The sequence below is a fragment of the Drosophila grimshawi genome, unplaced genomic scaffold, assembly GCF_018153295.1.
Source record: "Drosophila grimshawi isolate 15287-2541.00 unplaced genomic scaffold, ASM1815329v1 contig_848, whole genome shotgun sequence".
Classification (NCBI taxonomy): domain Eukaryota; kingdom Metazoa; phylum Arthropoda; class Insecta; order Diptera; family Drosophilidae; genus Drosophila; species Drosophila grimshawi.
This window is the reverse complement of record NW_025063692.1, coordinates 2,171,308-2,189,761: the sequence shown is the minus strand read 5'-3', so window position 1 is coordinate 2,189,761 and position 18,454 is coordinate 2,171,308. Positions and strand designations below refer to the sequence as shown.

The 18,454-nt window shown below is 39.0% G+C and overlaps 1 protein-coding gene across 1 annotated transcript; it reads left to right on the top strand.

Moving 5' to 3' along the window:
- Positions 1-2,033: 2,033 nt before the first annotated feature.
- Positions 2,034-8,473, top strand: LOC6569395. The gene is made up of 2 exons (XM_001995616.2): positions 2,034-3,998; positions 6,213-8,473. Exons 1-2 carry the CDS (start codon positions 2,420-2,422, stop codon positions 7,520-7,522), a joined length of 2,889 nt encoding a protein of 962 aa, XP_001995652.1. The 5' UTR covers positions 2,034-2,419; the 3' UTR covers positions 7,523-8,473.
- The last annotated feature ends 9,981 nt before the right edge of the window (positions 8,474-18,454 follow it).

Sequence of the window (18,454 nt, the reverse complement as noted above, 5' to 3'; positions counted from 1 at the left end):
GTTGCTGGTTGCTGTTTCCGTTGCGGCTTTTCATGCATTTTCCAACACTTATTTGCAATTTTTCGTGTTTTGCTGCTACTGTAATTTTTTAATTAATTATTCATACATAATTTGCCCAGCTATTTGTGCACTTTAATTTTTAAATACTTTGTTTCTTTTGTCTCATGTCAAAGGGGTGGCACCCATTCTGAAATCTTTGTGGCAACAATAGCAGCGCGTTTAATTAAGGCCAACAAAAAAAAAGAAGAAAAAAGAAGCATATATATATATGTATATATATATATATTTATTTTTTTCTGTAGTGCTCAGTGTTGAGTGTTGAAGTGGGTCGACGGGTCACAGATTGTTTGCTGTCTTGTTTTGTTGTGTGTCTCTTGTCTTGTTCACACTTTAGCGCCAGAGAGAAAAAAGCGTCATAGAACACAAAAGGTGGCCGCCCACTCAATTTGAAGGTTGAAGTACGCCCAGCAGGTGGGCGTGGCCAAGACAGTTAGGCTCCGCAAAGTGTCACATTTTAACGGCATTTTCATTAATCAAGTCGCTAACACGCCCCCTCTCCCTGCCCCACCTGAGCAGAGCTGAACTAACAACTTGAGTTCACAGCCCAAACTGAGCGTAATCCAAACAGAAGCGAACTTTCATCCTTTTGTCTCTCACATTTTGCTATGGGGTCCTGCGGTCCTTTGTTTCATCCTCTTCCTCTTCTTCGTCTTCGTCTTCGTCTTCTTGTTCTTGTTCTTCTTTATCTGGTTGCTTGTAGTTGTCGCTTTGCGGTTTTGCACCATTTGCCTTTGCCTTGAACCGCATGATGTGCGCTGTGTCTGTGGCTCGAATGTTGCCAGATCATTCACTGCTCGGCATGTGACATTAATTGAATAACGTAATGAATAACGTAATGAAGCACGTAAACTGTCTTAATGACAATCGTCACAATTAATCAAGTGAAAAGGTGCCAAGTACTCCACTTGCTTCTCCATTTCCATTTCCATTTCAATTATGTTCGTGTGATGTAATCAAAAATTCACAGCTTAATTAACACACAATGATACGGGAACGCCACTTACAACAAGTGCACTATTTATGCACACTACGTAAGCAATGGCAGAACGCGTTGCGTTACGCAACGTAACATAGAACGTTATGTAAATCACAAACGCAAAAAAAAAACAGCGTTTGCAACTTTAGCACTAACATATCAAATTAGAAACTTTACGAAGAAATACAACTTTCACATACGTATGCAAATTTAGATAGATTAAAGCGATGTTTTGCCAACAGACTTTGTCACTTTAGTCACAAGTTTTTAATCATTCTTTGGCGCTCGCTCTCGTCACTGGAGAGAAATGATTTCAATATGGCTGCCATTTTAATTGCATGCTTTTCACGTTCACTTTTCAGCTACTTAACATGGAACATGCGTATCACTATTAATTAATTGGGTTACGCAGCATCGCAATTTGGGGGATATGCTGTATATAAAATGCTTGTTGAACTATGCACATTTTCTGTGTAACACAAGCTCTAATTGCTGCTACAGCTCCATTTTGCGAATAGCCCGAAAAACGATGGCAACGTAAGCGCTAACACACATTTTACGTAATGCGGCGACCTCATTACGTTGTAATGCACATTAATTGAGCGCTAAGCGCTTTGTCCATCTCTCTCTCTCTCTCTCTCTCTCTCTCGCTCTATCGTCACTGTATGTGAATGATATGAAACTTTTGTCTTTGCCGGGATAAATCCTTTTTTCGATTCTTTTTTTTTGTTTATGGCGTTTATTGAATTGTTTAACTGTTCACCTTTCAGGCAGTCCCCGCTGCGAGCTTTATGTATGTATATATAAATATAATTATATTTATTTATATATATATATAGGTATATAAATGTGTATGTTTTTTTTGTATTTTAATATTAGCATTTCACTCTGACGCAGACCTTTACTAATTCCCATTATTTCTGTTACTTTTGTTGCGCATTTCTTTTCAGGTGGAAACTGCACTGCTAATTGAAAATTTAAATTCACCGCACAACAACAAAAAACAACAGCAATAAGGAGAAGCAAAAGAAAAAGTCGAAAGAGAAGCCACATTGAATATAAGAACAAGAGCTGTCCAAAAAAGAACGAAAGGCAGGCAGGGAAGAAAGAAGAAGAAAAAGGAACGCATACATTAATCAGAATCGTGTCTGTCGCAAGCAGCAACCACAAAAACAACAACAACCACAATCAGTGCACAAAGGAAAGCTAAAACGGAACACGAATCAAATTAACAGCGTGTCGAAAGGATTAACAGCAGCAGCTAGCTGGCTGAAGAACAGCTCTTGTGGCTGTGACAGCCAGAGCTAAACAACAGAGACAGAGAGAGAGAGAGAGAGAGAGGCAAAAGCACAAGTAGTGAGTTGAGTGAGTTTAACAGTTGTCATGGACTCAACAGAGGAGCTTAACAGACCGAGGCAGAGAGCGAGGCGATCAATGCTGTTGCCGCTGATGTTAACAGGGCTAATGTTAATGCTGCTGATGCAGGAAACGGTGGCTCATCGGGATTGGATGCAGAACTGCAGCAATTGTCATTGCCATTGGAATTCAGGGAAGAAGAGTGCCGACTGTAAGGGCAAGAAGTTGTCTAAAATACCGCAGGACATGAGCAATGAGATGCAAGTGGTGGATTTCTCACAGAATCAAATACCGGAGCTGCGACGTGAGGAGTTTCTGGTGGCGGGCCTACAGAATCTGCACAAGATTTATTTGCGCAACTGCACCATCCAGGAGGTCAATCGGGATGCGTTCAAGGGCCTACCCATACTGATCGAGCTGGACATGTCCAGCAATCGCATCCGCCAGCTGCACCCCAGCACCTTCGAGGGCCTCGAGAAGCTACGCAATGTGATCATCAACAACAATGAAATCGAGGTGCTCGAGAGTCGTCTGTTCGTCGATCTGCCCTTTCTATCACGCGTCGAGTTCAACAACAATCGATTAAAGCAGGTGCAACTGAATGTCTTTGCCGGACCACTCAGCGCCATCTCTCTGGAGCAGAATCAACTGACCCATCTGCACAAGGAGACGTTCGCCAATCTGCCCAAGCTGAATTATCTATCGCTGCAGGGCAACGCCTGGAACTGTAGCTGCGAACTGCAGGAATTCCGTGACTTTGCCATTGCCAAGCGACTCTACACTCCGCCGACTGACTGCCAGGAGCCACGCCAGCTGCGTGGCAAGCTGTGGAGCGAAGTGCCTTCAGAGAACTTTGCGTGTCAGCCACGCATCCTCGGCTCTGTGCGCTCCTTTGTCGAGGCAAATCATGACAACATTACGCTACCCTGCCGCATTGTCGGCACCCCACGGCCCAATGTCACTTGGATCTACAATAAGCGACAGCTAAATCCGGGACCCAATGATCTCCACATACGCATCCTCAACTCCGTGGAACAGGTGAGCGGGCATCAGCAGACGGCTCAGGTGATGACTTCCGAGCTGCGCATCTATGGAGTGCGTAACTCCGACAAGGGCGTCTACATTTGTGTCGCCGACAATCGCGGCGGCAAAGCAGAAGCCGAATTCCAGCTCCTGGTCAGTGGCGTCTATATGGGTGGAGCATCTGGCTCGGATGGTCTCGGTGGCTTGGGCATCAGTGGCGCCATTGGCGCCTCCACAAGTGATCCGCAATCGAGCATATTTCTTGTCATTTGCGTTATTGTGACGACATTTCTCGTACTGCTCATTTTTCTGGTGCTGACGCTCTTCTGGTACTGCCGTCGCGTCAAGACCTACCAGAAGGACAACACCATGATGAGTGGTGATGGCCTGATCTCGTGCAAGCTCGATAAGACGCACAACAGCTCCATGCTGGAGGGATCCGTCATTATGGAGATGCAAAAGAGCCTCCTCAACGAAGTGAACCCGGTCGAGAAGCCCCCACGTCGCACCGACATCGAGAGCGTCGACGGTGGCGACGATGGACACGAGATCAAGAAAACCCTACTGGATGAAACTGCCTACGGTAAGTGAGAGCAACTTGCAGTCGAGTGCAAGCAATAAGTGATTAAGGTTCACCAAAATAGGGGCATCCCTAATAAATATCAGCTTTTCAATTCAATGCGGTTCATTAGCACAAGTTCCTCTAAACTATGCTCGTATTGCAAATAAAATACCTCTGTGCAGTTCTTGGAAACAACTCTGAATTAGATCTGAATTAGATTGCACATAAAAAATACAAAAAACTGCATTAATTGTTTCAACACCGATTAGAATACCCTTTATTAGAAGAGCGCAGAAACCCCATTTTAAGATTGAGAATTATGTGAGTTTTTTAGTTGAAGCTTAGTTATAGAGTTGAGTATTCCTGTCGTAATGCAATAAAACACTCAATAAGTTGATGAACAGGTGCCCAGAATATCTATATCTATATCGATATCGATATCAATGGCACATTCTCGCCCAGCAGGCAACATCATAGTCATTTGTCTTACTCGAAGTCAACTTACTCCACGTATTTTTGTTTTGTTTTTCCAAAATGAATTTATTCCAAAAACAAAAAGGAGAGAAAGATAGAGATGAAGACTGGAAGAGAGACATGTTTATTGAACGTGTGCAACATTTTAATTTCCTTCGCTCATCTGCATTTGTTTATCCATTCACAATGGATGGCAATGGCAACGTGTTGTCTATTTGCTCAACTCAGTGTGTGTGTGTGCAAATTGCACATTTGATCTATTTGTCGAATATTTCCAGTTGAGTGCAGAGCAGTAGTTCGACAATTTAACTCGCATTTTTCGCAGCGTTAATACAAACACAAAACACACACGCGCCCATATATAGATATATATATATATATAGATAGATATATATATATATACATATATGAATGTATACACACACGGATACAGATACATTTGTATCTATTACTTCCGCCGCATTTGGCAACATTGGCCGCCAGCGCGCTGGTAAACACAACACAGAAACAGACACACACACACACACACACACACATCGAGGAAAACCAGAAACAGCCATCGAGAGATGTTTGCTTTAAATTTCCAATTGGCAATTGAATTGCAATGACAATTGGAAAGCCAATTGAATGCAATTGATGCACTGTCCATTCACTTGCCCGTTGCTGTTGTTGTTGCTATTGTTGTTGCTGTTGCTGTTGCTGTTGCTTATTGAGCGCTTTGGCCGAAAACAATCAGAGTGACATGTGCCAAAATGCAGACAGCAACAGTGCCAACAACCAGCAACCAGTAACAACAGCAACAGCAAAGTTAACTCAACAATCGACATTGATTTATCAATTGCTTAGCGAAAGAACAACATCAACATCAACAACGATTCGATTCGATTCGATTAGGCCAACAAACAGCTTAAAGTAAGGCAAAAGAATACATTGAAAAGTAGTAGTAAAATGGGAAAGAATTATTAATCAAAATTGAACTGCATACAAAAATACATACAACAATTTCCAGCTGAATATAAAAATTGAGAAATTTTTATTTCCAGAATTGAATCATATTTAGATGCCCCAAAAACAATATAGGCAACACACAGCAAGCACTAAAAGGTATAAATCGCATGACAAATCCCTCGAGTTTTTGGTTAGTTATGCTAGTTTATAGCGCTTGGTATTAGCAACAAGATTATAATGAATCCTTTAGAAAGGGGACAGCTTAACAATACATTCAAGGATTATTGAAAGCATTAACTATACAATTAACAAGTCATTATTTCTTTATAATTTTTGGCATGCGTTTTTACCAACAAAAAAAAAAACGATCAGATTTCTTTTAAAATAAGCAAAAGTAGGGAACAATTTAAGAGCGCATTAAAAATACATTTTGAATGTAAAATCTAGAGAAGAGTTGTTCAACTGATGCAGTTAGTAGAGAAAGTTAATGGATTCGACTTGAAATCTAAAACGCTTCGGTGAACAATATATAATTAAAACTGAATATCTTTAGACTAGACCATGTAGTAGAACTAATAATTACATACTCAATAGTTGTTTAAAACAAGAAAGAAAGAATAACACTGCCGTAAATAAAAATGTTCGAGTTTTGGGACAGTTTTAATAAATTCAAATATAAAATACGATTTTTAACGGGCTTTTCAAATGTTTATTTTGGTTGACTTTCGCAAAGCTGTAGGACAATTTAGAAGTGCTCGAAACTCTGCATAAACTAATGTTTTATTCACTCTCTTTCGGGGTTAACCTCTATAGCCAACCACTCGCGGGACGATGAGACGCACTCGGTGGCGCTATCGGATACAACAACAACGCCCCGTTCACGTCACACCTATGTGGATGATACGTATGGAAATAGTTTGCCGCCCGATCTGTTGGCATTCCCGGCCCGTGTGCCGCCCACCTCACCCTCGATGCAGTCCTCCCAGTCGAACATACCCGACCAGGTTATCTACGGCATTCGCTCGCCCCCGCCCCTCACCAGTCCCGTCTACGCGCACATGACGCCTCATGGCATCTATGGCACCACAACGATTGCGGCAGCCACACACAATGGCTTCATGACCCTCCAGCATCCCAAGTCGCGCAACTTGGCGTTGATTGCGACAGCGAACAGTCGGCATCAGCAGCAGCAGCAGCAACAGCAGCAGATGGCCGCTGCACTGCAGCATCAGCATCAGCAATCCTCGTCGGCATCCCCCTTTCTGCCCGCACCCGTTGTCTACTCGCCGGCCACCACAGCGGTGGTGATGAAACAGGGATACATGACCATTCCACGTAAGCCGCGTGTACCCAGCTGGGCTCCAAGCACATCGGGCGCAGCGGCGGCGGCAGCAGCGGCTGCAACCGGATCCCATCATGGCACACAGCTTAGCGAATTTCAATCGCCCACATCTCCCAATCCAAGCGAAACGGGCACAGCCACAACTGCTGAACTGCAGGCGGAACCGGTCTACGATAATTTGGGATTACGAACCACAGCTGGCGGCAATTCGACACTAAATCTGCATAAGGCAACGGGCGGACAGAGCAGCACACAGGGTGCCCAACAGCAGCAGCAGCAACAATACACAATGCGAGATCGTCCGCTGCCTGCCACGCCCAGTCTCACCTCGGTGGCATCGGCTGCCAATGCGAGCAAAATCTACGAGCCGATACACGAGCTCATCCAGCAACAGCAGGCAATGCAGGCACAACAACAGCAGCAACAGCAGCAACAGCAGCAGCAGCAGCAACAACAGCAACTGCAACATTTGTACAATTCGGATACGGAGCCACTTTATGGGGCATCATCACGACATCATGGCATCACGATATTGCCTGGTTCGAGTATTAGTGGCATCGGTGTTGGTCTTGGCTCGCCCTCATCTGGGTCGTTGGGTGGTGCGAGTGGTGCGGCTGCGTCGCCAACGCATAATAGCGGCGATTCGCCAAAGATAGCAAAGATACCACCAAGGCCGCCGCCGAAGCCCAAGAAGAAAATGTCGGTAACAGCGACGCGCAGCGGACAGGGTAGCACAAGTCAGCTGTTCGATGATGAGGGCGAGGATGGCACCGAGGTTTAGTGTAGCAATTGCAAGCAGCGAACGTGATTGCAATTACAATTAATTCCAATTGCCTTTTTAGCAACAGCAAATGATGATGATGAGGAGGAGGATGATGATGATGATGAGCAAGCAACAGCAGCGACAACAACAGCAACAGTAACAGCATAAATTAATTAAGACACCGAGCAATAACAGTAACTGCAAACAGCAAACAGCAGATAGCTAACAGAACGCGACTATGTTAAGACATAGCATAAAAGAGACAGTGTATGATCGCTGTTAAGTTGCTGCTTGTTGCTCTTAATGTTGAGAGCGTATGTTAAATTGAACACCAGCAGCAGCACCAGCAGCAGGAGCATTAGTTAACAGACGCTGTTTGTGAACAGTCGCTGCTGCTACTGTTGCTGCTGCTGCTGCTGCTGTTGGGCACGACTCGCCCTGTAAGCGCAACTCATTTCTGTTTCTCGTCCGCGCAGTTTGCGTGACTTGTGTGCCAAACCGACTGATGTAGAATTTAGTAATTAAAACCGATGAAAATACGAAGCAAGAAACCAACAGCAAAATCAAACAAGACGAACATGAAATACGCCTACATCAAATATACAGCATAGGGTGGGCGATCAGCAAAAAAAAACAAAAAAAAACGTAGAAAAAGGACAGTACGCTGCACAGTGTGGCAAGCAGCTAAACTTTTTTTTTAGCAGCTAGCAAGAAAAGTAAAAACCCAAAATGAGTACATATTAGCACAAGAGTATGTAAAAATCCCATTTTAATCATAAATAAACCATATACTACTCCAATTTTTTTTTTTTTGCATAGAGTTAGTTAGTTTGGTACAAAAATGCATAAATTACATATATGTATATGTATACATACAAAACTATATATAAAACAAAACAAAAAACACATACACACACACATTTAAAGCTAAGCAAACTATATATAAAGATTATCTATATATTTAAACAAAAAAAAGAACAAGCCAACATAAAAAGGAAAGTTTTAAATTCAAAACATGTTTACTCAAAAGACGCAACAAAACATTTAAGCAACAAACAACAAGAAAAAGAAAAAACGAAAAGAAAGATATCGAAGTCGAGGTAAATTCACTTTACATAATTGCATATTGTTAGAAAATTTTATAAAATTGTAAATTATTAATACATACACATACGAAAATATACATATAGCGTAAATATATTATATGGCAAGTAATTACTTAGGCATAGATCATAGAAGAAAAATCCCACATTATATATATATTTGCATAAATGTGTATATACAAATATATGTATGTATATAATATAAATATATATATATATTTTTTTTTTAGATTTTTTTTTTTAATATATGAAATGAAATCTGAGCATGATTAATACTAAACACAAGCACTAGTATAATATGCCTAGAGCCTAAGTGTATTAGTCTTAAATAGTGATTAACTATTTTGCATTCGCAACTAAAAACAAGCAAAAAGGAAATTAACAAACACGAAAACAAAAACAAAACAAAACAATAACGATGTAATTGATATATATATATATATATATATATAAATACATATATGTATATGTATAACCATATGTATATGTGTTGAGCAAGAGAATATTAATTGCTAGCTATTAAAAAAGAAACAAAAAGAATATACACATAAATACTAAATAAATTTACATTAAACTATAACAATTACAGTTACAACTAATTACCAATTTAAATGTTTAAACAAGATCATAAGGCGCAAATTCAACTGCAACTATGTATGACTAGGCACTAGCTGTACATGTTATACAACTTACACAACACTACACAACGCTACTCAACACTACACAACACTACACTACACACTGACTACTAATGCTGTACAACTGCAACAGCTACAACGGATAAGGTATATTTCTAAACAAAACACAATTCAATATATGAGCAAAACAATGTTTAAGAAAATTACTTGATAAATTAAATGTCTACAAAACAAAAAAAAAAAAAACAAAAAACAAAAAAAAGCAAAAACTATATGAAAATAATAGTAATATATGCATAGCTAAAGTAGTTTCAGGTACAGTTGCAAAAACTCAATTCCCAAATGTTAGCAGCACGAGACACCCTGTGCTGTTGTTTTCCCCCACAACAGCTTCCTCCTCTGCTAACCCGACAGCATTCTAAAAGAGCTTAACAGACACACATATACACACACACAAACACACATTCACATTATAATTTTGTCATGAATATATATATATATATATTCTTGATCAGCACCACTAGCTACCAACCGTCATGTCCGTCTGTCTTCATTTTTGTAGATCCTTATTTTGAATAAGCAGAAATTCCTCAGTCTTTTTGCTGGAGGCAGTTAATTGGAGCAGACCCAATATCATTTAGCTGCCATCTGAACAATCAGTAGAAAGATGGGACGAGATAGGCAGAGACATATATGCGACCCTTTCAGATACAATAACAACTACAAAAATGTCAAATATTCAGTTCCCAGCCAGTCGTGAAACTCTGTTAAGTTATTTAATCTTCGGCATGCCAAAGATAACCGATCTTTATTTTATCTTCAGTTTATATATATAACTTAAGTTGCTGCAAGTGACATAATGCGACGCTCCGAGACACATGGGTAAAGCTCAGTAAAGAATTTCGGTATATATTATTTGACGTATGTTAATATTATTTGTATTAAATATACTTTATATATATATATATATAATTATTTTTGTGTATAAACCAAGGCACTAAGTAGTTTAACTGGACCAAGTTAAGCCCATGCGACTAGTGCATTTATTGTGTTTACCGCCACATACTTGCCCCCTGAATCCGTGCCCCTTCTTCCATTCTCCCCACCCAACAGCTGCGGCAAAATTTCTCCTAACAAAAAAAAAAAGCAAAACAAAAAGGAAATTTGATTCGCATCAGCATCAAAAAAGTATTAAATATTTTATAAACATTTTTATGCATTTTTTTTTCAATTAATTATTTAAATTTAAATGTAATAAATTTTTTTACACACCCATTTCTTGTGAATTTCGTTTGCAATTTTTTACAAGCGCGCCACAGAATCGAAAGGAAAGATCTCGACAAATGCAAAATAAAAAATACAAAAAAAATATATATATTCTTTTGCAAGCATTAGAATGGTGAATAAATCAGTTGCTAAACTCTTAAAAATTAGCAAACAAATCAAAATGAAAACTAACAAGAACAACAAACAAAAACAACAACAACAAGTAAAAACATAGTACATCAATTAATTTTAACACAATTTTAACTAACTGTAATCTGTAATTTGTAATCAATTACGATCGATAAAAAAGAAGAAAACAAAAAAAAAACAAAAAAGGGTTCTTATACATAAGTTTCATATTATTTTGCATTGTTTTCCTAACACATAACATATTAAAATAAAATATAAATATAAATAAAAAGACGAATTAAAAAAAAAAGAAGAAAAAAAAAGCATTTTTTATTTCATAATTGAGGATCTATTTTTGCATTTCTTTTACGTAGAGTCGTAGTGCCACTTATTTCGATCCAGAGATGCGACGACAAATTGAAGTAAATATAAACATGCATGTGACTGACTGCTATACGAGTATAATCGGTATTCATTAAATTCTGTATTTCAATGAAGCCTCAAACTCAAACTCAAACTCAAACTGAATTTGAGTCCCTGAGGCCTGTCGCAACAGCTTAGTGTAAGTCGCTTTCAATGACCGCAAGGATTATTTAACTTTGACGGACCCAACTCGCTGTTCGGTGGCGGTCCGGGGGCAGTCCGGGGTGAGTTCTAAGCGATTGCTTTGATACTTGGTTTACCTCGATAATCAGTCAAGCGTGAAATCGGAATTAAACGCTCGGCCGACTCATATCAGCGCTTTATATTTGCCAATAAATTTTAATAAATACGCAACAAGCTTTAAAATATGACCAAAATTGTAGCGGAGCTGAGGGCCGCCCCCCCTTAACCGAATCGAGCGAGAATTTACCAAAATGCGGTTAAAACGAGCTGGCAGTGAGAATGACAAAGAAGTAGCTGGTTGGGGCAAGGGAGAAGCCAGCATTAAGCATTAAGCATTAAGCATCAGCATCAGCATCAGCAGCAGCAACCGCAGCAATACAAATGCGCATAAATTCATTTTGAAATCCATATTTTGCATGACACAAATTTTACGACTGCCACGCCCCGAGTACATACATGTACACTGATTTATATGTGTATATCTATGTGTGTGTGTGTGCGTGTGCGTATTTGTCTGTCTGTGTATAAAGAGCATGATAATCAAACTTTACTGCTTATAATTTGGCGATGCAGCAGCAAAAGTGCCGCTGGGCGTCGACCATTTTATGAATGGCAGCTGTGCTACGCTCTACACCCAGTGCACCCTGTGGCATTTGCGGCAAAAGTGTGTCAGTTTGTGCTTGTCTAAAAATTGTTGGCCAAATATTGCACAGATTTGGCAACTGTGTTTTGCATGTTAAGCGCCAGAGCGGTTAAAGAGCGGACCGCAAGCAAAACGGTAATTATTACATCAGCCAAGTATTTTCAAAGTTGAGAACACGTGGAGCAATACCAGCAATACCAGCAGCAGCAGCAGCCGCAATACCAACAAGGACAGCAATATGCAAAAGGACACTCCATCTCACTCTTGCTGCTTGCCGCTCGCTGGCTCTTCCAATTCAAACTTGGTGTTGCCTACTTTTGAGGGCTATTCGCAAATTACTGAAGTTGCTGCTTGCTGCTTGCTGCTTTTTGCAGCAACAGCAGCAGAAGTTTGGCCGAAAACCTAAAACCGTTGCTGCTGCTGCCAACTTATTGAAAACGCTTTACAAACTTACGCCAACTATGAAATTGTTTGTTCAAAGCCCATGCACAGGGTATTATAAGTCGTTACTCTCCCAACCCCATCTCCCAACATCATCTCTGTCGGATTAGAGCCCCTTTTTTGATTCAACTTGCTTCAAGTTGCACTTAGATGATCGGTTGATTTGTTTTAAAGCTCTCAACAAAGATCAAATTTCAACATAATGCCAGTAATAGCACAAAAGCAATTAAATATTGTCGATTTTGCAAATATTAGTTTCAACTCGGTCAAACCCTTACTTTTGCGAAATTATTTTGCAAAGTGAAAAACTCTAATTGCCCATAAAAAGAGTTCCATCCTGTCTTTTCTAACAGGTTGTAAGTGGCACAATGTGCATAAAAATGGTGAAAACATAGTGAATAGCATAACTTTTTAGCAACTAAAAGGAAATCCTTCAAACTATTGAACTAGCGTTAAATGCAAAGATAAAGATGCCTTTTTTACTTGAAGTCCTTTAAGCAAGTGATAAGTGCACTCAAATTGAGATTTGCTATACTCTGCGAGATAGGTGGGGAAGGAGAAAGGAGGAAGATGGAAGGAAGGCATTGCTGGGTCAATTTGTGCCACCCATTTTAATCTACAATAATCTCAACACTTGCAAAACTACTCGGATCAAGTTACGAAACTTTTAATAGCTGGCCCCGACACGTTTAATCAAGTTTGCGAGCTTAATGCCAAATAGCTACCGAGTGTATGCGTGTGGTCCTCCATCCAACAATTCCAACAATTCCAGCAATTCCAGCAACTTACCGCCGCCATCCGATCAGCAGCAACCACTCGCTGTCGATGTGCCTCATTACATGCAACTTAAGGGGCAAAATGTAAAACTTATATTGAAATCAACTTTTCGCAAAGCTTTTCCATAATGTTACCGCTACACGTAGGACGCTTGTGCTACTGTGCGTGAGAGTGTGTGTGTGTGTGTAGAGGTTGCGCGCCTAAAAGTATGCTGTTTCTTATTTGGACAACATGTTGCCCCAAAAACTTTGATTTTTCACCTTAAAGACACAAACTTTAAGCATGACACACACACACACACACACAAATAAAGGGGGGGAAAAGCGAGAAAAAGTGCAAACTCAAAAATAACAAGAAGAAGCAGATGATGGGCAACAAAAGCGAACTAAATGAGAGCTCAAGCAGCAGCAGCAGCAGCAGCAGCAAAGTTGCAGGGAGTGGAAAGAGGGGTTTTTGACGGTAATGTGGCGCGTCGCAACTTTATCTACAAATTGGACAGTTTGACAGCTCAAAGACTTTTTCATAAACTAGCGTAACTTTTCGTGTTGCGCTCCCAAAATGAAAACGAACAACAACAGTAACAAAAAAGCAGCAGCAGCAGCAGCAGCAGTAGCTGTAAGAGTTGCGAAAGTATTTTTTAGTGCACATTTCATAGATTTACAACTTTATAGAGAAACAACAAATCGATTTCTCTGCGAACGCTTCTTGACTTTTCTCTCTCTCGCTCTCGCTCTCGCTCTCTCTCTCTCTCTCTCTCTCGCTCTTGTCTCAAGAGCCCGCGGCAAATTGCAACACATTAGCGTTGAAAGGTTGGGGTTTTGGGTTTTGGAGATTATTCACATATATTCGTTTATTGATACCTTGGACTGTCTTTGCAGATGGAATGTAATTGAATGCCTAATTATGCCAATCTTTACTCTGATTTATAAACTTAGAGAAAGAATGCAAGAGAGCTCATTCAGAATGTTGTTGTTATGTTTCCGTACACAACAATACAGTAAACATTATTAATTTAACTTACTATACTATTCGCAATAATAACAACAATTAGGGTATTGTTAACTTCAAATTTAAGTATCTCTTTCAGATGAAGAGTATCTTTTGCCAATTTCTTGAGATTTATTGACTTTCTGTGAAATCTCACAATTCGCAATACACTATCATTCCAATGTACTTTTTGGAAACATATAACGTGGATAGCTCAAATTATCTAATCGAATTGTAAGAAACTCCGATTGTACATTTAAGGAAAGTTAGAACTTTGTTGGAATGCGAACTGTTATTGTCCATGAAAATTCTTATTTATTTCGAAAACAGTTTGGAAATCATCATGCTCTTAAGATGAAGTGTTCAATTTAAAATATTAATTTTCATATACCGGAATTCTTAGCAGGACAGAAGCCAACGCGCTCGTCATGCAGGGAAGCACTGCATTAGCCCAATCAGGTTCGGCTTTAAGCCCTTTCAGTGCCTTAACATAATTTAGTCAAATTGGCGAATGGCGAAGTCAATTAAACAAATATGAAATTTTCCGTACAGGCAGCGAAAAGCGGGTTTGCTGACTGTCAGAGATATGGAGAAGAGGTGCTCGTAGATGAGGATTGTAGATGGGAGTTGGGTGGAGTTCACTGAATGGGCTTCTTCAAGTTCGGTTGGTCGGTCAGACAGACAGACGGTCACTCATTGCACTTTATGCGTTAAAAATAAATTCTCAAGTGCTTTTGTGTGCCAGCAAACGCCGAGGGCTACGGCGACTGCGACTGCGACGTCAGCAGCAAAGGCGGCTCCTTTTGGGTATGCAACACTTTTTTGTATTCAGCAACTTCTGTTCTGTTCTGCTTACGCGTGTGTGAGTGCGAGTTTGAGTGTGTTTTGTGTGTTGAGTGCCACTTGCCAACGTATTTATGTGTGTGCAGCTCTTTGGCTTTTGACACACACACACCACACACACACACACATATGTGCAGACACGCCACTTGAATTGTTGTTTAAAAATGATTAAAAGCTCAACAAAAAAAAAATAATAATAACGGCAAACTCTAAATAACAAATGACATGGGCAAGTCTATATTGTAAATGATAGAAACGATACATACCCTGCACATCCAGCCAGATGAGACACACAAAAGTGTCTGTAGCTGCAAGATTTAAGGTTATATTTCAAATGCAAAAGTATCTGTTAGATGCAAATGCATTAATTCGATTTAAAAGAAAATTTTAATTTTCAGTCAACTTTTAGTTTCGCACAGCTTACCAGAAAACACATGTCTAACTCAGGCACATCCTTGCTTATTTTTCAAGCACATTTCACTGGTAGAACGAACGGAAACGAGTTGACAGACGAAAGTTCCTGTTTTCTCGGAAACTACTGGCATGATTTTGCTGTCCTTTGTCCACTTGCAATGCCATGTTTACAACCAAGCTTTTGAAATACAACTCGACAATTTTATGCCTTATTTATTATGTGTGTGTGTGTGTGTGTGTGAGTGCTTTTCTTTAAGTTTATTTCAGCTGTTTATATTTAATGTTTATGTTTATGTTTTAATCGGCATGATAAGGACTCTTGCCTATACAGAGGACATACGAATGGTCTTATAAATTAGCATAATTTGAGCTTTTTTTTTAAATATTTCTCATTTTTTCGGTGTATAAATAACGCTTTAAGATTCTTAAGAATAGGCAGAGTCACAGCTTAAAAACGAATTCCATAAATTGTCGATCAAATAAATGTTGCATACTTATTGGGGCGCATAGAATAACTTTTTTAATGATAGCCTATGGAATCAATACTTGTTAATAGTATAATTTAATTATGTTCGTAAAGTATTCATGTGGTAAGCTAAACATTACAACAGAAGACAACGCCAAACAGTCGTCCACAAAAGTCGTCCTTTTTGGAGCGTGGAGTCGGCTGGCAAAACCAAGTTTGTAAAGATAGATTCAATAGGTAAATATTTTAGATGGATGATTCAAAATAAAAGATTAAACTGTAATTGGCTTACTATTATCCATGTAAATGAAATAAGCAAAAAATCGCAAAAACCTTTAAGCTGTTTTATTGTTATCGACACATACATTGGTGTTCCACAGATACTTTTATCAAACATACACTTTTTGATTTTAGTCCTTCTTTAGCATTAACACCTTTACTTTTATGCAGATCCTTTTGGGCTAGTCCCAGTTACCCGCTGCAACTGTCAACAATTTTCGTGCGCTCAAAGTATATGAAACCGGTACGGAAGTGGAGCTGGCGTAGCTGAGCAGAATGAAGCCACCCCTGAATCCATCCCCGACTCCATTGCCAACGCCGCGTCACCGTCACCGCAGGCTCAGCGGTGCAAAATGAGTGCCACTTGCCGCTTGTCGTGCGGCCAACCGACTATATAATTTACAAGCCATGCAGGACAGCATTCAGCACAGTGCCTCCAAATATTATTTGCAGCAACTTTGCTTGCTTTTAATTACTTACTTGTGTATTGTTTGGTTGCTCGTAATATCTCTATCATATTCTTGAGGAAGTCAAGAAACGTCCCAAAGATATCAAATTCTTTATAATATTTTTTTTGTTTTGCTCATTTTAAAAGAAACAAAAAGATGAGCACTGTTTGGCTATACTTATGAATATAAAAGAGGATTGTATGTCGACACACAAATAAGTTTCGTTCCACTGTGCACTGGCAGCTTTTGTCGTCGTTTTTTGGCACGTGTGCGAATCATTTAGTGTTTCATATGCTTAAAATGCTTTTGTGCATTACTGCACCTGTTCTTTATACCATCCAGTTGCACCCGCCCCTCCTTTGGCCTGCCCCAAAATAACACTCATCCTGGCCAGCACCCTTGCAAAGGGAATTGCAGGCATTTTTATTGTCTTCTCAGTTCTTATATTTAAATATTTATGCGTGCAAAAAAAAGAACAAAATTGTTTATATATATATATATATATGTATATATATTTAGAAAGAAAAAACACATTATGCGATTTGTTGCCCTTTACTGTGAAATATATGAAGGCATTCGTTTATGATCCCAAAATGTGCATATACCAACAGGTGATTTAATATAGTCCTGGCATAAGCATAAGCATAAAATATTGAGCCATACATTACCAAATCTATATATGCATTATACTTGAACCTGAATTCATATCGATGGCCTAGCGAAGTTTAGAAAATTACCATTATACTATAAAAAAAAAAAATTGGAATGATTTTGCAACATGTACATTTTTATTCAAAATTAAGAATATCATTTTCAAATTTTCCCCCAAAGATAAGAACATTTTGTATATTCTGAATACATATTTTTTGATTTTTATCTTGATCAATGTTTGTAATCATCAACGTAAAAATGTACTCAAGCCATTCTCTGCTGACTATTTCATATTTTATTCGTAGAAAACTCGTTAATGTTTGTACTTATTCACATCATAGAAAATGAAAATACATTGAAATCATTTTTGTAGTTTGGTGCACAAAGTTAAAAGAAAGTTAAAGGGAACTATACTGATCAGTAATTGACAAACGATGCGCTCCAATCCGTAGTCATTAAGTTTGAATTTAAGGGCCACTGTCTAGCTGTGCCTAGTTCACCCTTGACCTACAGCTTGTAACTTAAAATAATATAAAAAACAAGCACTCTTGGAATACTGTGCTATCAACTAAGAACGTATTTTTTAATCGAAAATTGCAGTCAATAAGGTTTAAAAAGAAAGATATATACGAGGAAACGCAATTAGATTTGTTGAAACTATTTTGCTAAGCTTTGCTCTCTCTATTTATGTATGTATATCTATCTATGTGCGAGTGAATATAACAGGCTACAAAATGGTATAAAATTCAGAACTACAAAAATAATGAAAGCAAAAAAACTGACATTCGATCTATATACAAATTCGATATTAGAATGTGTGCTAAACTGTGTGAATATAAAACTGTGAAATGAATTATATTCTATGTTTACTCTGCTAATAGGAATATTTCGCTCTGATCAATCTAGCTGCATCTGTAAATGTGGCCGCAATAATAATGTCTCGACAGCTGTCGCCAATCTGAATATCTTCTCGCCATGTCGTTGCTTGGGAAGTCCTAGGCCAATTGTAAACTGTTTGACTGGACTCTGGACTCGAACAAAATGTAAACAGCTAAGATTGATATTGCTTACGCAACTGCAGTCGTATTGCTTAAATCGTTACAAATGTTCCACTTAGTTCATAGATGAATCGCTAAAGTAAGCAATGTTAGATGATAATTGTCAAGATTGCCTTCAAATTAAAGGCTGAATGCTGCCATATTAAAGTAAATATTGAATACTTCATAGTCATGGACCGAGTCCATCAGATGTATGTATT

Excerpts from the sequence above, each read along its gene's own strand:
- LOC6569395 (XM_001995616.2), top strand. The coding sequence starts at position 2,420 with ATGGACTCAACAGAGGAGCTTAACAGACCGAGGCAGAGAGCGAGGCGA. Across the intron at positions 3,999-6,212 it reads ACTGGATGAAACTGCCTACG|CCAACCACTCGCGGGACGAT; the intron begins GTAAGTGAGAGC and ends TAACCTCTATAG.